The following is a 26568-nucleotide window of genomic DNA, read 5'->3' on the forward strand; positions in this document are numbered from 1 at the left end:
TTTTTTTTTTTTTTTTTGTACCGGGGATTGAACTTGGGTCCTTTCCCTTGCAACGCAGGCCACCGAACCGCTGAGCTAAATCCCTGGCCCTTGAATGGTTACTATTAAAACAAACAAAATAGCAGTAAATGTTGGTGAGGATGTGGAGAAATTAGAACTATGTGTATCATTGGTGGGAATGAAAAATGGTGCAGCCACAACAGAATGCAGATGGGAGTTCCTTGAACATAGAATTCTCAGATATGCAGCAATTTGACTTCTTTGTATATACCTAAGAGAACTGAAAGCGAGGACTTAAACAGATCTGTACAGAGCACCAATGTTTACAGCAGCATTATTCATAACTTTCAACAGGGAGCAACAACCCAATTGTCCATCAACAGGAAAATGGAAAAACAAAATACTGTATGTACCCACACACAATGGAATATTATTCAGCTTTAAAAGGCTGCTACAACATTGATCTATGCTACAACTTGGATGGACTATGAAGGTAATTATGCTATGTAAAATAAGCCAGACACAAAATGGTGAATATTGTATGATTCTACTTATATGAGCGACACAGAGTAGTTGAATTCACAGAGACAGAAAGGAGACTGTTTCTCAGAAGCCAGGGAGAGTTGTTTAAAGGGCACAAGGGCTGGGGGTGTAGCTCAGTGGTAGAGCCCTTGCTTAGGGTACCAAAGGCCATAGGTTCAACCCCCAATGCATGCCTATAATCATAGCATTCAGGAGGCTGAGGCAGGAGGATTGCCATGAGTTCAAGGAAGCTTGAACTACATAGCAAGACCTTTGTCTCATAAAAGAAAAAAATTTAAAAATAAAGGGCACAAAGTTTCTATTTGGGAATGATTTTTAAAAAAGCTCTGGTGGGCTAGGGATTTAGCTCAGTGATTCTGCCACCTGCTTTGCAAGCGCAAGGTCCTGAATTCAATCCCTGGTATGTGCGTGCGCATGCGTGCGCGCGCGCGCGCACACACACACACACACACACACACACACACACAAAACAAGCTCTGGAAATGGATGGTGGGGATAGCTACTCAACAATGTGAATATATGTACCTAATGCCACTGTACACTTAGAAGTAGTTCAAATAGAAAATTTTATGCTGTTTATCTATTTACCACAATTTAAAAATTAGCAGTGAAGGACAAACACAGTCTGTATTGTAAAAGGTAGTCTCATGTAGAAGATGGCACATCTCTGTTTGGTTGGCATAGAATCTGTCAGACTGATCGTACTCAGACAAAAGAACTCTACTAGTCTATGATGAACTTGAACCTGACTAAAGATCATTCTTTCTTGGCAATCAAGGAAAGAGTCTGTGTTTGCATGGTAAAATAAAATAGTCATTTTGTTTTCAAAACAAAAGAATTCTGTTTTCAGATTCTGTGAAGGGATACAGTGGCAGATGATTCCGAATGACACATAATGTCTTTTTGAAAAATGGCATATGTGGCTGAGGCACTAATATTTAAATAGGCTGTGTCCACTGTGCAAATTCAGATAACTCCAAACAAGAATCAAGTTTCACTAGGAAAGCCCAACTCCCAAAACCCTACTCCTGAACTCTGAGCCAACATTCCCTGATCCAGGTTCCATGACCCTTCACACTAAGTGCCATTTTGGAGACAGCAGTATAACCTTCAACAAATCAACAAAGCTTTGAAATTAAGCTCCTTAAAAACCCTTCTCATGACAGTCATCTTTCAGAGACACCACCAAAGAATGATAATACCAACCTCTGTTGGAAAGGTGCTATAGTTTAGATCTGGAATCTTCTCCATAGTTTCGTGCATTGTAAAGGCTTGGTCTCCTGCCCACAGCACTGTTAGGACATGGCAAAAGTTTTAAAGGTGATTCCTAGTGGGAAGTCTTCTTCCAAGAGTGTCCTTCTAAGGGAACTGGGGGATCCCACCACTTTCTCTCCACCTCCCTCTTCCCAGCTGACAGGAGATGAGTAGCTTTCTCTACCACAATCTGCCACCATAATTTTATGCTTCCCCACAAGCTCAAAAGCAACAGGGTAACCAAACATGGTCTGAGGCTTCCAAAACTATGAGCCAAAATAAATGTTTCCTCTTATCAAGTTGATTGTCTCATGAATTCCATTACAGCAATATGAAGCCAACTAACACAGAAGGATTCCCTTTGCCATACTAGTTGTGTTATAAGGTACCTTCTGAGCATGAGTCAATACTCTAGAAGAATCAAACAAAAGTAGTTAAATAAGTAGATTGATGAGAATGAAAAATAACAGCTTGTGCCTGATAACATGCCAATCATACTGGATCAATAGGAATAGATGATCTATTATAGCAATGAAGAAACACAGAGTGCTGGCTTCAAATTCTTAAAAGCCACTGCGGCATGAAGCCTCCAGTATGGCCCTCAATGGCCCTACCTCCTGCTATTCACATCTTTGTGTAATGTTCTGCCATAGCAGAAAGGAGCAAGTTAAAATATTCTCTGGGACCAGGCAGGTAGCATAAATGTGAGACTCAAGTTGGGGCAGGGGTCAGAGCCTTTAGGAATGATGTGGTCATGGAAAAATAGAGAGCTCATGCCCTCCCTAAATGAAATTTTAAAATATGTTTCAATGTTAAGCAAACCAAGTCTGCCTGTTACATAAAAGGTTCATGATACATACATGTATGTGGAGGTCTTAGGCCTTGCCGTATACTTTGCAGGTGCTGGACATTTTTGTGAATAGGAATTCCTCACACATCCATTCATTGAATTCAGAAATATTAATGGGGTACCTACTCTAGCCACATACTAATCTATGCACCAATCCTCTTATACCAAATTTTGTACTTTAAATCCTTCTATTTTGTACCTTTCCAAGTTTGGGTTATTTGTATCAGTACTGTATTTGCAGGTAATGAAGATCCTCAATTTTAGAAATGAGTTCCAGTCCCAAATCCACAAATAAAGAATTATTATAATAATAGCATATTCATGAAAAGCAAATTACTTATCTTGGCGTTTAACATCCTTGTAACTATTCCTGTACTTTTAATGTCAACAGAAAAAAGTAATGTCTAAGTCTGGCTGATACAGTAAATTAATGTTAATAACAGTTTTGACACTAATAGCAAGTTTTAAAAAGGAAAACCTCCAGTTTTTAAGCTGGGTTTCATTTCTTAAAATTCACCTCAGCTCGTTGTCACCAGACTCCCCAAGAACAATTCTAGCTATGATTTCACCTCACTGGCAGCCTGAAACAACGAAGGTCTATACAGTTTCTGTGAAAGTACATCCTTTCCCTGCCTTTATTCACCCCAGGGAGAGAAAACATCCACCCCTTGAGTTACAAAGTGAGGGCTTCTCAGCAGAGACACATTTCTGAATCCCTATAAACAAATGAATACCTATGTGGTTATATTCTACTACCTATAAGGGCCAGGGGATTTAGCTCAGTGGTTCAGCCACCTACCTCACAAGTGTAAGGACCCGAGTTTGATCCCTGTTACCACAAACAAAACAACAACAACAACACAAAACACTACTACCTACTGCTAGCTGTTTCCTTGGAACGAACATTAGTTATGAAAATGTGAAGTACTAAATCAAATGGGAAATTTCAGACTTTATGTTTCAAAAATCAGAGAACAGAGTCTTGACTTTATCTGTCTTTGTTCCAGAGTGTCATGCATGGACAAGAACATTAATAAATGTCCCATGGATTAAATCATCAGAACTGAAAATTTCAACAGGACCAGGGAAAGCAAAAAGGAGCCCAGTGCCTGGCTTTTCCACTCTTGCCAGCTCTATCTGGAAATTATTAAGGCTCAAGCAACCCTTGCATACTTTCTAGCTCTCTCACACCCAGCTGAAGTGTAGGATAAGGTTGACCTATAACACCCACCACTCTAATCACTTAGAAGTCACTGGGCTCTAAGAAACCCATTTCTTCCAGCTTCCAGAACATTGCTCTTTTTCTACTACTAATTGAGTGTTTTACTTTTAGATAATCCTATAATGAACCAGCTCAAATGAGCAGAGGCAGCAGTGACAACCCATCAATAAAATAATTAACTAAAAGTAGATTTTGTTAGAAACTTCTCATTTCATGATGGGAAATCTGGGCTACTTAAAACCAGGGAAATCAAATGGAATCATTTATTTTTGTTTTAAAAGGAAAGTCAGGGGCTGGGGATTTAGCTCAGTGGTTCTGCCGCCTGCCTTGCAAACACAAGGACCCTAGTTCCTAGTACAAAAAGTAAAAAAAAAAAAAAAAAAAAAAGAGGCCTGTTCCTTAAATCCAGCAGCACAGAGAACCCTGGCCGCACAGGCCCCAATACAGAGGTGTTCATGCCCCCCACCACAAGAGAAAGAAGGCCTCTTTGAGGCTCCTAGATGAAAGTTGAAGCACACTGGAAAAGTGAGGAAAATCTATGATAAAGGCACACCACACCACCATAGTTGGTAAGTTGGAGGGACCAGCACCTCACATTGGAGCCTGGTTTAACTTCAGGGGAAAGTCAGCTGGAATCTGCATACAACCTTGCAGAGTTCAAGCCAGCAGGAGGAGAGAGATCTCAACTTGGGCCTTGCAGCCAAAAATCAGTTTGAACCTCAGGGGACAGCTGCTGGCTGGAGACTAATTTGCTTAGACCTGCACACTCTTGCCCACACTGTCTATTGTGTCAACAGAGGCACATCCTGAAGGAGGCCTATTTTTTATTTTCAGAGTAGTATTTTTCACTTCATTTTAATCATTTGAAAATCTTTATCTTTCTCTTTTCTCAAAAATTTTCCTTTTTAAAAATCTTTTTCTCTTCTTCTTCTTCCTCTCTCTCTCTCTCTCTCTCTCTCTCCCTCCCTCCCACCTTGATCTCCGTTACTCTCCCTTTTTGTTCCTGTTCCTATCCTAATTCGAATTTATTTTCTTTCTTTTCCCTTTCTTCTCTTTTTCCTACTCTCAATTGCCATTAGTTTTAAAAGAAAGTGATTACAGTCTCTAGCATCCCTATTGCTGTTAGTTTGCTCTGTTCTTGGGAATATTTTGTTCTGTGTTTTCCTCTTCTCTTCAACAGTTCCCTAGAGTTTGTGTGATCTTCTTGTGTCCTCTGACCTCATTTCTAAGTTTTCTCTATCCCATCTATCTATTCCTCCCTCCCCAACTCCTTCTAAATCTCCAACCTGAAGAGTAAAGTTGCTATATTGAAGAATTTATTCACTATAAACATATTTTAGGCTGGTCCTTAATTTTTATTTCATTCACATGGTTAAAGGTGATAGATTAATAACTACCACAAATTGCCATTTTCTAAGTTGTGCTTGATACTATTGTGTTGCTGATTGCATCACTTGGGCTAAGGTGCTGTGATTGATCTAATCAGTTATCCCAGTTATCCTTCCTGGTATAATGAAAATGAGTTTGCCTCAGAGACATTAGAGACTCAAAATCTAAACACCAGCTACATCTGGAATATTGAAGTATTAAACCAGGAATTAAACCAAGTACAGTACCAATGACAAAAATAAAAATGAGAAGAAATTTAAACAAGACACAAACACAGATTTCCACCCCACCAAAGGTAAACTCTAGGGGAAATGAGGTGGAAAAGTCTGACAATCAAACATCTGGTCACCCTGAACCTAAAGCACAGGAAGTAAAAAAACAGATAAATGAGGCTCTAGAAAAATTCAAAACAGAAATAATTTCCCAGATAACTGCAGAGATGGTGAGAAGAATGAAAGACATGATTAGAGACTCTAGAACAGTAACAGACAAAAAGATACATGAGCTCAGGACCATGATGGAAACCATGAATGCCCAGATAAGAAAAAACAGAAACCTTGAATGCCCAACACAGGAAAGAAATGGAATCCATGAAACAGATTCAGATATCCAGGAGATTAAAAACTCTACAGAAAGCATTCTCAGCAGGATGAATGAATGTGAAGATAGAATTTCAGATGTACAAAATAGGATTGCAGTCAGTGACCATGAAAAGAGAGATCTCTTAAAAACAGTAAGGGACCATAAGAAATCACTCCAACAACTCTTAGATGATACAAAGAAGAATAATATAAGACTGACAGGAATCAATGAAGTAGCAGGAAAAAGTACAAATGACATAAAAATCTGTTCACAGAATTAATGACAGAACACTTCTTAGAGGAGAAGAATTTGAAATACAGATACATGAGGCATATAGAACTCCAACTAGCCATGATAAAAAAAAATCTATACCTAGACATATGATAATCAAGATTGTGGAAAACAAACAGAAGAACAAAATAACTACAAGCAGTAAGAGAAAAGAAACAAATCACATGCAAAGGAAAGCCCATCAGAATCACAGCAGACTTTTCAACATAAACCCTCAAGTCGAGCAGAGCTTGTAGTGAGGTATTTCAAGTCCTAAAAGAAAACAACCTCCAACCTAGACTGATGTATCCTGCAAAACTCTTTCAAAATTGATGAGGAGGGGCCAGGGATTCAGCTCAGTGGTGCCACTGCCTCTCTCACAAGCACAAGGTTCCAAGTTTGATCCCCAGTACAAAAAAAAAAACTTGATGGGGAAATAAGATACCTCCATGACAAAGAACACCTGAGAAATTTTATGAACACCAAACCAGCACTCCAAAAACTTCTAAAGAATATCCTAGAAAAAGAAAATGTAGACCACAACCCCATAAGGGCCAACAGAGCAAATATAACAGACAAGGCAAGAAAGTAAAGGGAGAGAAGGAAAAATAAAAAAGAACCAACAACAGGAAAACAACATGACAATGAAAAGCCAATACATAACAGTTATAACCATCACTGTTAATGGCCTCAATTCACCAATCAAAAGAAACAGGCTGGCATAATTGATTAAGAAGCAAAATCCAACAATATGCTGTATACAAAAAACCCACTTAATCCACAAAGAAACTAATAGAATGAGAATAAAAGGATGGAAAACTGTTCTCCATGTGACAGGAGCCTGGAAAAAAGCAAGGATAGCTATCTTATTTGCAGACAGAATAGATTTGAAACCAAAACTAACTAAGGGAGAAAAGAAGTCCACTGCATCCTTGTAAAGGGAACAATACAAGAGGAAGAAATGACAATGAAAAATATATATGTAATGAATACTAATGCCCCAAATGATACAAAACAAATATTAATGGATATGAAAAATGAAATAAGCACTAAAACAATTGTAGTGAGGGACCTCAATACTCCACTGACACAAATAGACAGATCTTCTACACAAAAAATCAATAACAAAATAATATAACTGAACCAAGTCTTAGAACAAATGGACTTAGTAGATGTCTACAGAGTGTTCCACCGCACAAAAATCAGAATATACATCCTTTTCAGCTGCACCTGGGTCACACTCCAAAATAGACCACATGCTAGCTCATAGAACATGCTTAAGTAAATGCAAAGGAATTGAAGTTATCCCCAGTATATTATCAGACTATAGTGCAATTAAACTGGAGATCAATAGCCTAAGAAACCGCAAGATATTCACAAACACATGGAAATTAAATAACACCCGGCTGAACAACCATTGGGTCACAGAGGAAATTAAAGAAGAAATTAGACAGTTTCTACAATTAAATGATAATGCCAGTACAACATACAGGAATCTATGGAACACAATGAAAGCAGTTCTACAAGGGAAATTCATAGTAAGTGACCATACTAGAAAAACAGAACAAGTTCAAATAAACAACCTAATGCTTAACCTTAAGCTCTGAGAAAAAGAAGAGCAAGACAAACTGAAAACCCATAAAGGGAGGAAAGTATAAAGATCAGAGCAGAAATTAATGCAATGGAGACTAAGAGAATGACACAAAAAAAATCAATGAATCGAAGAGTTAGTTTTTTGAAAGAATAAATAAAATCGATAAACCCTTAGCCAACCTTATCAAAAAAAGGAAAGAAAAGGCTCAAATCCATGAAGTTAGGAATAAAAAGGTGAAGTCACAAGAGACCCAGCAGAAATCCAGAGGATCATCAATACCTACTTTGAAAACCTATACTTTAATAAAATGGAAAATATAGAAGAAATGGACAGATTCCTAGATACATATGAACTTCCAAAGTTGAATGAAGAAGATATAAAAAGTCTAAACACCCCAATTACATTCAGTGAAATTGAAAATGTAATTAAAACGTCACCAACAAAGAAAGGCCAGGCCCTGATGGCTTCACTGCTGAATTGTACAAGACATTTAGAGAAGAACTATTATCACTACTCTTTAAACTCTTCAATGAAATTGAAAGGGAAGCAACACCTTCTAAATTCATTCCTGGAAGCAAGTATTACTTTGATTCCAAAACCAGGGAAAGACCTAACCAAAAAAGAAAACTACAGGCCAATCTCCTTAATGAACACAGATGCAAAAATCCTCAATAAGATACTGGCAAACAGAATACAGAAGATCATACACCTTGACAAAGTTGGATTTATCCCAGTGATGCAGGGATTGTGCAACATACATAAATCAATGAATGTAACACACTATATTAGCAGAATCAAGGACAAAAACCATATGATCATCAATAGATGCAGAAAAAGCAATTGACAAAATTCAACACACATTCATGATAGAAACCCTACAGAAAATTGGAATAGATTGTCTGTATCTCAAATTGATAAAGGCTATCTATGCAAAACCAACAGCCAATATCATTCTAAATGGTCAAAAATAAAAACTTTCACATAAAATCAGGAACAAGACAAGGATGTTCACTATCAGCACTCCTGTTCAACATAGTTCTGTAAACATTAGCCACAGCAATTAGACATGATAAAGAAATTAGAGCAATAAAGATAGGAAAGGAAGAAGTTAAATTGTCACTATTTGCTGATATGATACTCTACATAGAAGATCCAAAAATCTCTGCCAACAGACTACTAGACTTAATTCTTAATTGACAGATTCAGTAGAATAGCAGGATACAAAGTCAACACTCAAAAATAAATAGCCCTCTTGTACATAAATAACAGACTAACTGAGAGAAATTAGAGAAACAATTCATTTCACAATAACATCCAAAAAAATGAAATATCTTAGAATCAATCTAATGAAGGAGACAAAAGACCTCTACACTGAAAATTACAGCACTCTAAAAAAAGAGATAGAAGAGGATATAAGAAGATGGAAAGACATTCCTTGTTCCTGGGTAGGAAGAATCAACATAGTGAAAATGGCCATACTTCTAAAACTGCTATACAGATTCAATTCAATCCCTATTGAAATCCCAACAGTATATTTTACAGAACTTGAGAAAAGAATCCAAAAATCCATTTAGAACCAGAAGAGACCTAGAATAGCAAAAACCATTCCAGGCAACAGAGACATGGCAGGGGGTATCACAATTCCCAACTTGAAACTATACTACAAAGCCACTGTGATAAAAACAACAGGGTACTGGCAAAGAAACAGACCTGAGGATCAATGGAATAGATTAGAAGATGCAGAAACAACACCAGACATACTCAGCTACCTCATCATGACAAAGGAGCCAACCATACTCACTGGAGGAAAGATAGCCTCTTTAATAAATGGTGTTGGAAAAACTGCTCTTCAACTTGCCAGAGATTAAAAATAGATTCCTGTCTTTTACCATGCACTAAACTAAAATCCAAGTGGATTAAAGATCTAAATATCAAAACAAAAACACTAAACTTACTGGAAAGTAAATTAGGTTGAACTCTCAAAGACATTGGCATAGGAGAAGACTTTATGAACAAATCCTCAGCAGCACGAGAACTTGCACAAAGAATAAACAACTAGGATCTCACTGAATTAAAAAGTTTTTGCAGAGCAAGAGAAATCACCAACAGAGAATCACCAACAGAGATAAGAGACAACCTACAATGTGGGTTAAAATTTTTTACCAGCTACCCCTCAGACAAAGGACTACTGTCTAGAATAGATAAAGAAATTTTAAAAATCAGGCCCCCAAATACAAAGACCCAATTCAAAAATGGGCCTCTGAAATGAACAGACATTTCTCAAAGAAGTAAAAGCAATAAATAAATATATGAAAAATGTTCAACATCACTGGTCATTTGAGAGATGCAGATGGAAACAACACTGAGATTTCACCTCACCCCACAAAGAATGGCTGCTATCAAGAAGTCAACCAATAACAATTGCTGGTGGAGCTGTGGGGAGAAAGGAACACTTCTCCATTGTTGGTGGGAGTGCTGACTGGTGTAACCACTGTGGAAATCAATATGGAGATACCTCAAAGAACGAGGATTAGAGGTTCCTTTTGACCCAGCTATCCCTCTGCTGGGTATCTTTCCAAAACAATTAAAAGTATCATACCACAATGACATATGTGCACTCATGTTTATAGCAGCACAGTTCATAATATCTAAAACTTGGAAACAACCCAAATGCCCATCACTGGAGACTGGATGAAAAAGACAGGGTTTTTCTATAAAATGGAGTACTACTCAGCCATAAAGAATGAGAAACTAGAAACATTTGTAGCTAAATGGATGCACATTGAGGTTATACTCTTAAGTGAAATAAATAGGACACACTTGAGTAAATACCAAATAGTTTCTCTGGTGTGAAAAACTAAAAGTGTAAATAATGTTCAAATGGTATAATTGGGAGTATGAAATCAGAAGAAAATGACTAAAGGGAAAGTCAGAAGGAGAGAGGAAAGGAAGTAAGGGAAAAGAAAAAATGTGGAAAAAATGGAAACAAAGTCTTTGTAAATAGGGGAGGGTGAAGGGGGTGAAGGGAGGGTATGGGTATGGGGGAAAAACAAGAACCAAGATATATCATGTAAAGGTACAAGATCCCAATGATAAATGTAACTGTATTGTTTGCTTTAAATGCACCAATAAACTTAATGGGAAAAAAAAGGAAAGTCAGGTTTAAAAGTATTTGTTTCATAGAACACTCATTAACTCTGCTGACAATACTGGTTATTTATTCCAACAGGGCATGTGCAGTATAATTACCAGAATTTCCTCTTCCCTTCATATAGTATCATTCACAGTTGTCTATAGAATGTAGACAAGGAGGTGCTCTATCTTTTCTCTCTCAGTACATTATCTCAGTCCTCTAAGACCTTTGTTATTTATACTAACACTTTCATGCCATGGAAAAATCAAGCCATGATGGATACAGATGTACAACAAAAATTCTATCTCCGGCAACTAATGAAAAAGAGAGTTCCTGACAACAAAAGCTAATCGAGGTAGCTACATTTCTTTTGCATTCTCATCCCCCTAACATAAATGACTGTGGTTGAGCTAAGAGCCCATTGACCTTATCTTGCAACATATGCTCAGCACTGCCACTGGTCAACCTTATCCCCAAGCTTTGCATCCTCCCCAGCTGGGAGACTGGGATGAGCTACAGGAAAAACTGTGCACTAATAAGCACACAGTGAATAATTAATGGCTTCCAAGCTCTGGACAAAGTGTAGAAACAGAGACAAGGCTTGGCTTCATGTGCTATTTGGCAACACACTGAGGGATAAAGCAGTAACTAAAGAGGGAAGTCACATGGCTTGAAGTCATCTAGGCCAGTGCCCAAGAGTAAACTACATGAAGTAGGGATGCTCTTCACCGTGAAAAGGGGGCTAAGTGAGATAATTACATACCCATGCTCCATCAGGTCCAAACAATTCTAGGAAGTTGCCAATGAATTCCCTTGACTTCTCTTCCCACTTTTGAATTAGATCATGGCTCTTTTCTTCCACTCGGTTAACAAATTCCTTTGACCTTTCCTCCACGTTCTTGACCTTTTCTTTCATCTTGTCCACTTGGTTCTGGAAACGGTACTTCTTTTCCTGGTCAAAATTTACAGAAGAAATGGATTTATCTAACAGAGTAGGAATGAGAGATGGATCATCCACCCTGATGGTCATATTTTAGGTCAACTTGAATCTGTTTCTAATGTAAATGGTAGGATGGTGTCACTCCCCTGAGGACTAGATTGACGGAAGGCACATCTCTTGTAAGGAAAGTCATTTGTCATTAAACTATTTGGCTATGTAAAGGGAAGCACAAGTGGTTTTAACAATTTAACTCTATTAGGTGTCTATGAGTTGGAGTTACTTATATAAAAGGAGAAACCATTCAATTCTCAGCAGTGAGAAAGTGGGGGACAAAATACACAGCTACCCTTTTTCACTCTACTGGAAAAGTATCCCCACTTGATTCTGCTAGGACTTAGACAAAACTTAGTTGTCTACAGAAAGGCTGTTTAGAGGCTGCTTGAGTTTTCTGTTTTACTGGGACATTGCTTACAAAAATGGGCCACTGACTGGGCTTTAAAATTCATGTGTTATATTAAAATTTTAATTGTAATGACATTTTCTACTAAGCTTGATGAATTGTATCATTTTCTTTGGTGATGAAGAAAGCTTTTGTTTTGATAACTTCTCTGAACTTGGATTTTTTTTCTTCTAGCCTTTATGAAGCAATGTTGTCTGCCTATGTACCCAGAAGCTATTGTGGGTTAAGCAAATCATGTGCTGCTTTTATTTTATTTATTTATTTGTTTGTTTGTTTGTTTATTTTTTAGTTTTTTGAGACAGGGTCTCACTATGTAGTTGAGACTGACCTGGAACTCCCTAAGTAGCCCAGGCTGGTCTCGAACTCACAGCAATCCTCCTGCCTCAGCCTCTGGATTGCTGGAATTACAGGAGTGCGCCTCCATGCCTGGCCATGTGTTGCTTTTAAACCTCAGTTTTCTGAACTGTAAAATTGGGATAATAATCATCCCAGGGGTACTGTGATAATCAGGTAAGAAAATGAATGGATGTGTTTGGTACAGAGCCTACCATTTAGTAAATGCTCAACATATATTGCCTGTTTCATTGTCATTAAGTGACCTAGCATTTATCTGAGTTACATGACAAGTTTTTGATCAAAAGAATGAAAATAACAAGGCTGAGTGAGGTGGCACAAGCCTGTAATCCCAGCACTGAGCAGGCTGAGGCAGGAGGATTACTGCAAGTTCGAGACCAGCCTAGGCTACCTAGTGAGTTCAAGGTCAACCTGAACTGCATAGTAGGATCCTGTCCTAAAAAAACAAAAAGAACAAAAATAACAAGAGACAAAAGGACTACTACTACTACTACTACTCTACTACTCTCCTACTGTTTCTCCTACTGGGATAATAAGACATATTGTTTTTCTTTACTATGTGGGACTTAGGCCCATTTTACATTTCAGATTGTTCTGAAACACCTTGAATATTGTAAAACTGGGTCAAGATCCCTGAGTTGGATCACTTACTACAGCCTCAGAGCGTGGTATGACCTATGTGTATTGCCACTCAGCTACACACACACACACACACACACACACACACACACAAAAGAAAATCACCCTGTCTTTCACAATTTACTATGTGACATTAGTTAAGTTGTTCTACCTCTCTGGACCTCTGTTTCCTTGCTTCTGTGTTGGATATAGTCATTATATCCACCCTTGTAGGCTTATCATGAAGATTAAATGAGGTAATCCAGGCAAAACACTCAGATAGGCACATGATAAGCTCTCAGTAAGTGTTAGCTGTTGTCTTTGCATCTTCCTCTCACACAATTCATTCGGCACTGGAAACGGTTATGAGTACAGTTCACAGCACCAGCTCAGAATAGTAGAATGAGCACTGGGCTAGAGTGGGAGGCTACTTAAGGGACTTTGGTTCCCTCCCTGGACTCAGCTTTCCTCATCTCCGGATCAAGGGACTTGGGCTGGATGACTGGCCCCCATCAGGTCCCTGCTACTTCTCAGATTCTGTGATTCATCTACATGCCCATCCAATACATTCAATTTCATCTCAGGGATGCAGCCAGGTTTGTTGTCACCAAAAGGCAGTGAGCATATCCATACTGTCTGCATGGTTCCTTGAGCTAAGTGGCTTAGCTAAAGACTGTTTAAGGAGAGTGAGCAATAACTTTTGGAAATGGCTTGCCATGCTTGGATGGTTGACTGAATTCAATTTAAAAGAACAGACAGTTTAAAATTTATTGAAATAACCAGAGCTTTATTCTCTGTAAGATACTAAATAATCACCTTGACTGAATTTTTTTTTCAGCCACTTGTTCTAGTGCCACTGGAACCCAACATTTTCCATTTTGTTGCCTGGCTTGTATAAAGCCACAGAGCCTAAACCCCCAACACTCTCAGCCTCATGAGGATGATTAATAATCATTCATTTATAATTAATGATACCCTCTTATTTTGAAGGTACATATCAATGATCAACTATGTAAAATAATTATGGTGGGATAATTATGGTGGCCTGTCATTAAAAGCACCAAGTTTTGAAGCCAAATCACTCTTTGAAAATATAGTATCTATTTTGGGGGCTGGAATTCTCTATGTATGGAGAGCTGTGGTCTTAATCAAAAATATCAACTTCTCCGACACCAGGAAATCCAGTAGTCTGGACTCACTAATATCACCTCTAGCCACTGAGCTGCCTTCTTGCTTTCTAACAGTTTGTTTTGCTTGTTTTAAAGATTGTTTTAACAGTTGCTCTATTATTAAACTAACACCAGGTCTGTGGGAATAATATGGTAGAAATACAAAAGAAGTAAAAGATTTTAGGCTTTTATTTAAGTAGCTGTAATTTCTCTAGACAAAAAAAAAAAAAAGGGCTGTTAAGCTTTCTAATGAGCATCTGTAGGGCCTTAATAAAATGAAAAGTTTTAAATGTTAAAACAAGAAAGCATTTTCTCTGGGCTCAGCATTTCATTGCTCCATCAACTCTTGCCTTTCACAAGGAGCAGATTTTCTGGAAAGCCTGCACTCAAATCTGAAGAGTGGGTAGGTGGGGGCTCTTTTATAAAACATGAAGCTTGCTACCTACATTCCTTGGCTAACTTACATTTCCCCTTTGGATTTTAGTTTCCGCATCTATAAAATGGGGATAAAATGCAGCATTGAATCGTTATGTGGGTTACAGTATGTGCAAAGCATTTAGGACACTGCGAATCACACAATAAGTACTTGGGAAATGGCCGCATGGCTGTAGTGGTGGGGTGGTGTGGTGGTCCTCATTGGGTGTGGGGTGGCACACTCACATTTATAAAGCTGACATTCAGTTCCTTGGCCGTGTACCCTCTCTGGAGGTTGCGTCGGGCATAGACATCATAGTCACGGACGATTCTAGTGATGATATCCGATGTGGAGATGCCTTCCGTTCTTTGCGTTGGAACAAACATTCCTATTCAAGCAGGAAAGAAGACATAAAACTAAGATCAACTCAATCACTTTATTTCCTTTCATGGCCCTTCTTCCCAGGACAACGTTGGAGCCCCTGGGTGTGCCAGTGAGGCCTTCGGATCTGGTCCCTGCTGGCTCTTCCTGCCTCAGTTCCATACACATCCTTCCTACCGTAAACACAGTGTGCTCATCATCCTGGGCTTGGTCCCAGGATGCACCAAGTGCTTGCTTGGCTCCTGGTTACCTTCATTCTGAGCTCTCCCTTGCTGCCTTGAATGCCCTTTCCCTCCTACATCAACTACAGAGTTCTTCCTCATCCTTATGGTCTGGCTTCATGTTTCTGCCTTGGTGAAGTCTTTCCTGACAGCAACAGGCAAAATCCATGGCATTTTGGACATCGATATGTTTTCCATTAATGAAAGTATTCTTCATATCTGCCTGCATGTGGAACATTGCAAATGCATAGATTATGCCTTAAACCTCCTTCCATCCCCAGCACCCAACTCAGTGCCCCTGTGTATAGCACATGGAAGGTGCACAATAAATGCAAATCAAATGAGTAAGTGAACAAAGACTAATTGAGTCAATGAATTAGTCAGATCACAGCGCCTCCCCTTCTTCCCCAAGAAAGTCTGTGTCACATTACAATGAAGGAAAAGAAGAAAAATTATACTATTTTGTTATCTCTGATCTAAGGGCATGCTTGTGGGATGCTAAATGATTTTATGTCCCTAAAAGCTATCTCCTCTGCGTGGTAGCTTCACCACTCAAAGGCCCTTTCATCTGGACCATATGGGACAGATAAAAATAAACAAGCTCAGGGCATAAAGTTCTAATAGTTCTATTAGATTTCCTTAAACTCTTCAAAGATGTGTTTGGGCTACTAAGAAATGCAGGCTATAAAGACATTAGAAACATTAACAAAAGCAAAAATTGGATTTATGCTCAGAATTATTTTATAAACTCAAATGACATGTTGGCAACTGAGGTCTTTCATAACCTGTATCATTACAACCACTTAGAGACATTTAGTGGGGTGTGGTGATATGCACCCCCGTAATCCCAGCACTCTGGGAGACTGAGGCAGGAAGATCAGAAGTTCAAGCTCGATCTAAGCAATGTGGTAAATTAGTGAGACCTTATCTCAAAACAAAAAAAAAATTAAAATTATAAAAGGACTGGAGGTATACCTCAGTGCAAGGGCCCTGGGTTCAGACTGCAGCACTACAAAAAGAAGAAGAAGGAGAAAGGACATCACATGTTGGACACCATGACAGAGCATTTGGGGACAAGAGCACCAGGTTCTCAGTCTATAGATTTGGGCAAGCCATTCAAACCCATTGCTTACTCTTAGGCTCCGCAACTGAGGAATGAGGCGGCTGGACAGGATCTGTGACATTTACTCCTTCCCCACTTCCACATCCAATCACTTTCTAATCACTAACTTACTTCTCAGGGGCAGGGAATTTAGTTCAGTGGTTCTGCTGCCTGCCTCACAAGCACAAGGACCTGAGTTCGATCCCCGGTACCAAAAACAAAAACAAACAAACAAAAAAAAAACAAAAAACTAACTTCTCAAATGATTCTCCTTTTCTCCACCCTCCATCCTCAACTAATCTAACACCATCTCATTCAAAGATTACAGCAAGAGCCTCAAAATCAGTCTTCAGCTATGTATTGTGTGTCGTGTGTGTGTGTGTGTGTGTGTGTGTGTGTGTGCACGTGCGCGTGCGTGTGGTGGGGCATTGTACACCCTAGGCATTGTACACCTAGATGATAGTTCTACTATCATCTACGTTCACAGACCCAGCAGAGTCATTTTTGTCCACTTCAATCCATGTAAGTAAGATCCACAGAGGGATCTTTCTAAATGCAAATCTCATGCCTGCTCAAACCCCTCTATTAGCTTCCTCCTGTCCTCTGGATTTAGTCTTGGTACTGCAGTGACTTGCATGATCGTGTCCCCATGGTACTTCTTTCTCAGACCCTCTTCCCTTCACTCTCACCCCAGGCCTCTGCACCATACAACGTTAACCTTCGTTCTTGCTGGAGTCTGTGGAGCTGAGCAGTAGGCTGACCCTGCTTCACCCCGACACACTGCACTTCTTTAGTATCCTGAAAGTGTTGGCCCTCCTCCCTCCACTCTGTCACAAATAAAATCTCTAGCGAATTTTTGGTCATCTGTTGGGTTTCAGCTTTCATGTCACTTCCTCAATCTCTCAGTCCCCAGATTGAGTCTTTCTCATTGTATCCCATGTTCCACTACCCCTTTCCCTTCAGATACTGCAAGGCCTTCATAGAACAACTTGCTCAGTAACCGTCTCAGAGCCACACCATTCTTGCTTCTCTTCTCAGCACCCAGGGACAAGCAGGCACATTTGTTAAATGAATGGATATTGACCTCTCAGTGCCCTTTCAAATCCAGTTCTCTCCAAATTTTTCAGTCTCTCAGCCCAACTAGGGCATCCCTGGCAGCTTTCTTTTGATAGCACCTGAACATTCACAGCATCAGCAGCCAGGGTGCACTGCTGATATTACAAACAGAGCAATCGGCTGAAAGGACAGAGTTGGGGCTTGCCACTAAATCAGAAATTTGTTCAAATCACCTTCTTGGGGGTGGAACCAAACACAGAAAACTAAATAGAAAGCAGAGGGTGCAAACATCCAAACACATGGATATAAATAGCATTGTGGTTCTAAGCTAGGGAGCCTGGGGTGACATTCCTACCTTGGTGGTAGCAGCAGGGAGTTTTCTGGTGAGAAATCCAACCCATCTTTTAGCAGGCAGATATTTCACCCACACTCCAGCTGCTGGAATGTGAAGACAATTTTCTAGCTACTAACGGATTTTAGCAAGGAATTTCGACATGGGTGACATGAGCTCACCCTTCCTTTGAAGCCAGAGGGTGAAGTTCTTTGGCTGAGTAGCTGCAAGTAGATTTGGGGCTGGGGAGAGCTTTGCTTTGGCTGGTGGGGAGGTAGGTCTCTGAATGAAGCCAAGCCCTCTGCTGACATGATGAGGTACCCGGCTTCCTCCAAATCCTAATTATTGCTCTGCTAAAAATATTCAGTAATGAGCATGATCAGAGAACCTTTTTTATCATGCTTCTCCGAATTGCAGCATTTGGTTATGGAGCTATTTTAAGAAGCAGCAAAGCACATGTTAATGAAGGAAACTTTCAACAGTAGTAGGCAATATTAGAATGATGATGAGTAATGTGGACCTTACAGTCTATTTAATTTTGGCTCCATCGTTTCATCTAGCCTTGTTAGGGGATTTTGATATGTAACTCTGACAAGCAGAGCAGCATTGGAAAGCTTAATTCACACCCTTCATACCTTTGGCTTCATTTAAAGTGATTTTTGACTTTCAAAATAAACCAAGATTAGAGTATAAAAGACAAACATGGGTGCTTAGGCCATCTTTGGGCATCTTTTTCCCACAATGAACTCTGGCCTTCTCTGCCTAGGTCTCAAGTCGAACTTTCCTGTCACTCCTTCTCCTGGTGAGGACTCAGCAGAGCAGACTAATGGGGCAGAAGAGTCCTTGTATGTATGAAAAGTCATACATAGTCTTAGGCCTGTGCTCCCAGGGCAAGTAAAATACTCACCTGACTATTCAGTTGGGAGGGGGATTGTGGTGGATTATGGCCACAGTTCCCTTCCCCTTGCATTTGGGCTGGTTCAGTGACTTGCTTGTACTTAATAGACTATGGCACGGCACTGTGTGATTTCCAAGGTGACATCAGAAGAGGTCGTGTGGCTTCTGTCAAGACTGCTTCCTCTCTAGACAGTTCCTCTCAGCTGCCATGCTGTGAGAAGCCCAAGCACCATGGGGAGGCCACATGCGGGTGACCCAGTAACAACCACAACTGAGCTCCCTGCTGAAAGCTAGCACACAGAGCCAGCCATGTGAGTGCAAGATCTGGGAGCCCCAACCCAGCTGAGCCTTCAGACAACTGCAGCCCCTGCCAACCTGACAACTACTCGAGACACCTAAGCAAGAAGCATCCAGCCACACCCCTGTTAAAATCCTGCCCCACCAAATCAGGAGCAAAATAAAGCCACTCTTTCAAGTCACTTAACTTTTGGAGTCATTGTGTTACACGATAGGGAGGCTCGATTGCTAGAGTTAGAAAAATGTTGCACTTATTCTTACACCAAGACAACTGGAATTTGACATTTTACGCCACAAAATCAGGAAAGCAACTTATTCTTAGCTCACAGGAGGCACTCACCCAGAAAGAAAACAAATATCATATTGTTATTCCTACAGTACAGAGTAGCTGAGGAATGCTCACCCAGGAAGAGTGATTCAGTTAACTCTATGGCTGACAGCTGGACCTCAAGCCCTGGTCTAGATTCCTGCTGCTCTAAATAAGAACTATGGACCCGCAACCTGGGGGTTCATTAGAAACGGGAATCTCAGGGCACACCAGACCTACTGAATCCCAATGTGAATTCTCACAAGAGCCTGCAGATGATGTGCTGGGACATTTAAATTCGAAAGGCAGTGGTCTATTCCAGGTCCTTATGGCAACACTAGGGGAGGATCAGCTGGCTCTAGCTCAGCTCTTACAAAGACTTAAAAAGGTATTAATCACCCCATGCCATAACACACCTTGACGTAAGTGATGCCTCAGCCAGTTTTTCCCTTTCTCCCCCACTGTGTTCTTCAGCTCCTCAGCAGCCTTCTAGGCCTAAAGTGTATGAGATTTCTTTTCTTGGAACTCCTTACAAACAAGATCAGGACTGAAGAAAGTCAGGTCTCTCATTCTTATCCAACGCTCCTAACCCCTGAGGGAACCCTTGCTAAAAGAATGGTAGAGGCCCAACTACCATCTCTATTGGGGATGGAACCGAGCTTCCCTGGCTGGCTCCAAAAAGGTGGGAGCCAACCAAACCCTATTCAGGATGAATAGGTACATCTTATGGAGCAGAATAATTTCCTAAATTGTTATCCAATATCATTTTCATTTGTAGAGATCATGTCTTTCCTGGGGCCTCGTTCCCACTGTCAGTAAGATCTCCATTTCAATGGGAGGTAGATGTAGCTGAGAATGCAGGAGAGACTGTATTCAGTCTTTGAGTTCTAAAATAGGCTCTTTTTAAAACTTATTGGAGAAAGAATTAAGAAAAGCAAGTGCAAAAAGGGTATACTAAGTCCCTGAATTGTCCCTGGCATTATCAAGAACCAGAAGCTGAGCAGACTCAGGCTACAGGATGTTTTGCTGTAAGCCCTGGAGTGGGGAAGGCATGAAATAGACAAGGCACAGTTTGGTTCATTCTGTGATTTTAGACTGATGATTTTAGACTGATTTTAGACTAAAACCTGCGTCAGGCCTGAGTTCAAGCACTTTGGTGCTAGGTTAATTCCTATATAAATACCTAAATGACAACATCTGTGCCATGGCTGAGCCTTAGCATGTTAGAGAGGCTTTGTGGACGCCGCTTGGGATACACCTGAAATTCCAACACCATATGTGTGTGTGTGTGTGTGTGTGTGTGTGTGTGTGTGTGTGTGTCTATATATATATATATATATATATGGAGAGAGAGAGAGAGAGGCAAAAATGTATGCATCAGGAAAAGAAAAATTCATATAAATGTTTTAATACTAAATCTATCACTACATCATGAGATGAATATAAGTTACCTTTGGCCTCTACAATTACAAGAGGTGCTCAGAGTGTTGTCCATTAGCTTCCAGACATTTATTAGTACAGAGAACTGCTAAAGGGTGTATGAATTTTTGATGGAATATATATATTGCAGTCTTAGAGTCTTATATTGCCTTCTTGCACCTCATTGGTGTGGTTGACAAGTGAACACAGGGGATATCTCACCTGCTTCCTTTATATGCTTGTAAACATCATCAGAGCCAGCAGAAGAGTACGGAATGTCATCATGAGCCACAAAGTCAATCTGTTGGAGAGAGGAGTGCTGTCACCACTGGGATAGATGTACTTATCTGCAGATTTAGAGGGGACTGGTGACCCCTAAATGCCTTTGTGAAATAAGGCAGCTATTTGTTACATTCATGTATCTGAAGCCTTGAAAGAAAGGTATTTCCATGAGAGGATGGTAACAGAAAAGCAAATGTTTGGGTCTTCTCCTTTGGTGGTCTCTCTCTTCTTCTTTCTCAGTTGACCTAGACCAAAATCATGGAGTTGACCTTCGTTCTCTGTCCCCACTTTCCATAGGGCACAGGTTCCATTGCTGGGTGTGTGCCCATGCACACAGGCCATCACTTCCTCTCCCTTGCTGTTACATTAAATCCACAGACCCCTTGCCTGGATTATTGGCACTAACTTGTATCTGGACTTCCTCACCATAGGCTCCCTCCTTTCCAAGCTATCCTGTCACATGGGTTGCCCTCCTGAAACAGTTTTCTTCTGGTTTTCCTAAAGCCTGCTAATCTTCATTTCTGTCTCTTACTGCATCAGGTAAATGCTCCTTGCACAGCTTTTAAAGCCTTTTATAATGAAACTTTACTTCACCTTGAGAGGTGGTTTAGAGTAGGAGTTTAATCTTTCAGGGTATGACTCATGCCTACCACTTATTAGCTGTAACTATGAAGTTGGTGGGAAAGATTCAATCAAGAGTTCTCTACCTCAGTACTAGTGACACTGGGGGCTGGATAATTTTTTGGTTGTGTGCGTCTGTCCTGTATATTGGAGGATGCTTAGCAGCATCTCATTCCTTTATCCACTAGATACCAGTAGCACCCTCTAGCTATGACAACCAAAAATGTCTCCAGACAGGGTGAAGGGAGGGCAGGGACAAGGGGAAAAAATGAGAACCAAGACCTGTCATGTAAAGGTACAAGATCCCAATAATGAATGTAACTGTACTGTACACCTAAAATGTACCAATAAACTCAATGAGGAAAAAAATGTTTCCAGAAATTGCCAAATATTCCTTCAGGGGCAAACTCACTGGAGAAGCACTGGATTAAGAGGTATAATTATCCAACAGTACTCAAAAGCAATAGCTTGAATATAGTAAGTACTCAATAGTTATTATTGCTATGACTAATTCTGTGCTCTGTAGTTCTTACTCTCCCTCTCCCACGTACAATAACAACAACATTTTAGGGTAGCCATGAGATCAAATTCAACTCATAATAATAGCAAAACCCTTAGCACATGTGCTGGGCACAGAGTAAATACTCAATAAATGGCAGCAGTGGCATCATTACTAGTATCCCCTATGATGCCTATCACATGTTGAATATACAATAGATACTTAGTAAAAATGTGTTAGTGATTACCGAAAGTAAATCATATTGTAGTTTTTCCTTTTTCTTTTTATTCTCACTAGGAAATTGTCTCTTCTGCTATTACCCATGCACATTTATCAGTGTTCTCTATTCTCTTCTGCAATGCGAATTTAAAAATAGAAAAGAAAATTCTTAGAACAGCTTAATCTTATTTTTTTTTGTACTGCTTATAAAAGGAAAGAATAGCTCCTAATGTGGGGCTGGCAGGAAGATACAAAGCACATAATTTGATGCAGATCAAAAGAGTTTCTCATGTTTTCAACTAATAGAAATTTTATGTCAGTAGGAATCTCAGGGTCACAAAATCTGAGGTATGAAGATTTTTCCTTAAAGGCTCACCCTTGACCTTCTGGGTAAGATGTGTATATATTTATTTAATGAAAAAGGAGGCCTGTTAATCTGTAAGCACCAATAATAATGGCAACAAAGGTGGTAGTGATGAGATTCTTGGAGCTTTTGCTGTGTATGGGCCAGCCAGTTTTCCAAGTGTTTTATTTAGATTCTCTTATGAGATTCTCAAAACGGGACTACGGTAAAGATACCAATATGATTCCAATTTACAGATGAAGTTAAGTGAGTACAATATGGTTAAAAATCTTGCTCAAGATCCCACAGTTGGAAGAAGAGAGAGAGACATTTGGACCTGGGTGATCTACCTTTAGCATCTGGAGTCAAGGAAATGAGAATATAGAGGTCTTCAGGCTTGAACGGAAGTGACGGTATATGACAATTCCTAAAATTGGAATTTCAGCTCAGAACCAGATTCCTAATGCTGCTACGTAGAGAACATGGAACAACAACGAGAAATACCTTGTGCTTTTCCAGAAACTCTGGCGTGAGAGTCCATGGAGCATCTCTGATGACTTCATCCACATAGCGACAGTGTCTTAGAGCTTCATATCTCTCTGCTTCATTCATCACAGTAAAACCTTTGAATTTGTGGGTGAGATCATCGCTGCAAACTGAAATAGCAAAGCCTATTAGGTGCTGCTGCCAGCCATCCTGGGGTGGACATGCCTTCTTCAGCGAGACAAAGGGAGTACAGCCTCGCTAGATACTTGGCATAATCAAACTCAGATTTTTATAGGAACAAAGCATCAGGAGAGCAAAGCAAACTCAAATCCACCAAGATTTCAGAATTTCATTTTAGTGCTAATTACAACTGCATTCTCTACTGAGGGTTTTATTAAAATTATTCTCCATGCTACCTAATCTGACTTTCATATCTTTTTTTAATCACCCTACCCCATCCTTTAGTGAAATTTACCATTCAGAAATAAATAATTGATGAACAGAGAAAGGAGAGAGTGAGAAGAACCAAAGGGCATGACTTATAGAAGGTTTGATCAATTAGTTCCAATTCTTCTGCTAGATGATTTATACTTAACCCTAGTCTCTCTCTCTCTTTCTCTCTCTCCCTCTCTCTCTCTCTCTCTCTCTCTCTCACACACACACACACACACACACACACACAAACACACACACACACTCTTCCCTGGACTGAGGTCCAATCACTAAACATAAGACCACACAACTAAGAGGAGAAAGTTAAAAAACTAGAAGATCTGATCCAGTGGAGTTCACCCCTCCCATATTGCTTACCGTTTTCAGATCTCTGGTTCCCGAACCCTCAAATTCACACTGTTACATCCTTCACTATCAGCCTTAGGGAAGACATTTTTGAGAATTTACATAAAAGTGCTTTGAAATAAACTGAATAATAAATATTATTCACTATCTTATCTTTTGATTGGCCAGTGTAGCTTCTCTAATGTTTCCTATATGCCAGGAAGAAATGCCATTATGAGTACAGTCCCCATTTACTGCGATCCCAGTGATGGTCTTGCTGCAGCCAGTCAAAACCATCCTGACTGTTCTTTGCAATGATGATACTTTTCTTTATAGTACTGTGTACACACAATTCTCTAATTTTGAGGGGATAAGATGTGGTTTACAAACAAAAGTTTTGACCTATACATATAAACTTGGCATGGTACTAGCAAAAAACAGATCTGAGGATCAATGGAGCAAAATAGAAGATGCAGAAACAACTCCAAACACACTCAGCCACCTTATCTTCAACAAAGGGACCAAACACATTCAATGAAAGAAAGACAGCCTCTTTCATCAATGGTGCTGGAAAGTCTTTGCTTCCCACATGCTGAAGACTAAAACTAAACCCATTATCTCTCACCATGTACTACAATAAAATCAAGATGGATCAAAGATCTAAATATTAAAACAGAGCTGGACATGGTAGCTTGCGCCTGTAATTGTAGCAATTGGGAGGCTGAGGTAAGAGGATCGCTGCAAGTTCGAGGCCAGCCTGGGCTACATAGTGTGTTCAAAGCCAGCCTAAACAACACAGCAAGACCTTGTCTCAAAAAAAGAAACAAAACAAAATAATAATAATATAAATATTAAAACAGAAACACTAAATCTGCTGGAAGAGGGAATAGGTGGAACTCTTGAAGACATAGGTATAGGCAAAGATTTTATGAACAAAACCCAGACCACACAAGAAATATTACAAAGAATAAACAACTGGGATCTCATTTTATTAAAAACTTTTGTAGGTCAAAAGAAACCACCAACAGAGTAAAGAGACTACCAACAGAGTGGGAAAGCTTTTTGTCAGCTGTTCCTTAGACAAAGACTAATATTTAGAATATATAAAGAGCTCAAAAAAATCAAACTCCCACAATTTAAAGACGCAACCCAAAAATGGGCATCTGGGATGTATTGTAAATTTTTAAGTTGTTAAAAAGATTTTTAACATTCTTACCACAAAAAATGATCAGTGAAGAGAGATATGTTAGTTTGACTGAATCCATAATGCATGCATAGGTCAAAACATCACACTGTGCCCCATAAATATGTGTAATTTTTTTGACCATGACAGTCATGTGTCAACTAAAGACAGGGACAAATTCTGGCAAATGCAACATTAGTTGATTTCCTCGTCATCCAAGCATCACAAGCGTGTGCATGCACAAACCTAGCTAGTACAGGTCAGTGATGCAAGGTGGCCTCTTGATGCAATTAAGAGATGCAGTAAGCATGAGATGAATGAGGTTGCTGTTGGCTTAACCCAGCACACTGGTTACAGCAAATGTTTTTTAATAAGTAGGAGTATGCTCAAAATTAGCAATGAAAAGTATAGTATTGCAAATAATAAATCCATTGTTACTATCCTCCAGTATCATGTGCTGTACATATTTGTGCATGCTATAATTTTACACAACTGCCAGGACCCTAGGTACATACCACCAGCATGAGAGTGATGTTCTGTGCTATCGTATTAGGCCAGATGGAACATCAGCTCCACTATAATCTCATGGGATCACCATTGTGCATCAGTGATGACTAAAACATCACCCTGTGGCACATTAGTATACAAAGGAATAGTTTCTCTAGTGTGAGAAACCGAAAGTGTAAATAAGAAATAAAAGGTATAATAGATAATGTGAAACAGGAAGAAAAGGTGCAAAGGAGAAAGGGAAGTGGGAGGGGTAGCAGAAAAGAAAGAAGGGAATGGAATGAATATGATTAAGTGAAAAAGATGGAAACAAAGTCTTTGTAAATAGGAAGGGTGGAGGGATTGAAGGGAGGGCAGGGGAATGGGGAGAAATAAGAACTAAGATAGATTACATAAAGGTGCGTATTTCCAATGATGAATGTCATTATATTGTATACCTTAAATGTATTAATAAAATTAATTTTTAAAAATGAATACATTTTTAAGTGCAGTACTCCTGGAAGCTGCATCCTTCTCACCATGTCCACTGCTCCCACCAACCCTCTCAGCACCCCTCCCTCCTGTGGGTTACGCAGTGGATTACTCTTCTAGCTGCTACCAGCCCTGCTCAGCCCCAATAGCCTGTTCTCATTGGCCAGAATGAGCCTGTTCAAAAGTGTCACCTAGTACCCTTCCATCTCCCTCAGCGTAAAAGCCAAAGTCCTCCCATGGCCTGCAGGCCCCTATAGGCCCTACACCTCTGCCCAGCATTCTAGCCTCTGACACATCTATTATCTTCCAGCCCCTAGGTTTCTTGCTGTTTCCTGAAGCCACCAGAAGTGTCCTCTGGGCAGGGCTTTGAACCTCC

At 39.8% G+C, this 26568-nt stretch overlaps 1 protein-coding gene across 7 annotated transcripts in view; it reads right to left on the reverse strand.

Annotated features, from left to right (window-relative positions):
* Nucleotides 1–26568, reverse strand: part of Pcyt1b (phosphate cytidylyltransferase 1, choline, beta) — a 103234-nt gene that overhangs the window by 11437 nt on the left and 65229 nt on the right. For 6 of the 7 annotated variants that reach the window (XM_010607159.3, XM_010607157.3, XM_010607160.2 and 3 more), the window contains exons 4-7: nt 23273–23424; nt 21027–21105; nt 15039–15181; nt 11601–11789 (exon numbers count right to left, since the gene is read on the reverse strand). In XM_010607159.3, coding sequence (XP_010605461.1) covers nt 11601–11789; nt 15039–15181; nt 21027–21105; nt 23273–23424 — 563 coding nt within the window. Of the gene's footprint in view, nt 1–1755; nt 1836–11600; nt 11790–15038; nt 15182–21026; nt 21106–23272; nt 23425–26568 lie in introns of those variants that run through there. The other variant, XM_033760315.1, reaches the window with a different exon arrangement.

Source organism: Fukomys damarensis, unplaced genomic scaffold (genome assembly GCF_012274545.1).
Source record: "Fukomys damarensis isolate Sample0158 unplaced genomic scaffold, DMR_v1.0_HiC HiC_scaffold_39, whole genome shotgun sequence".
NCBI classification, from domain to species: Eukaryota; Metazoa; Chordata; class Mammalia; order Rodentia; family Bathyergidae; genus Fukomys; species Fukomys damarensis.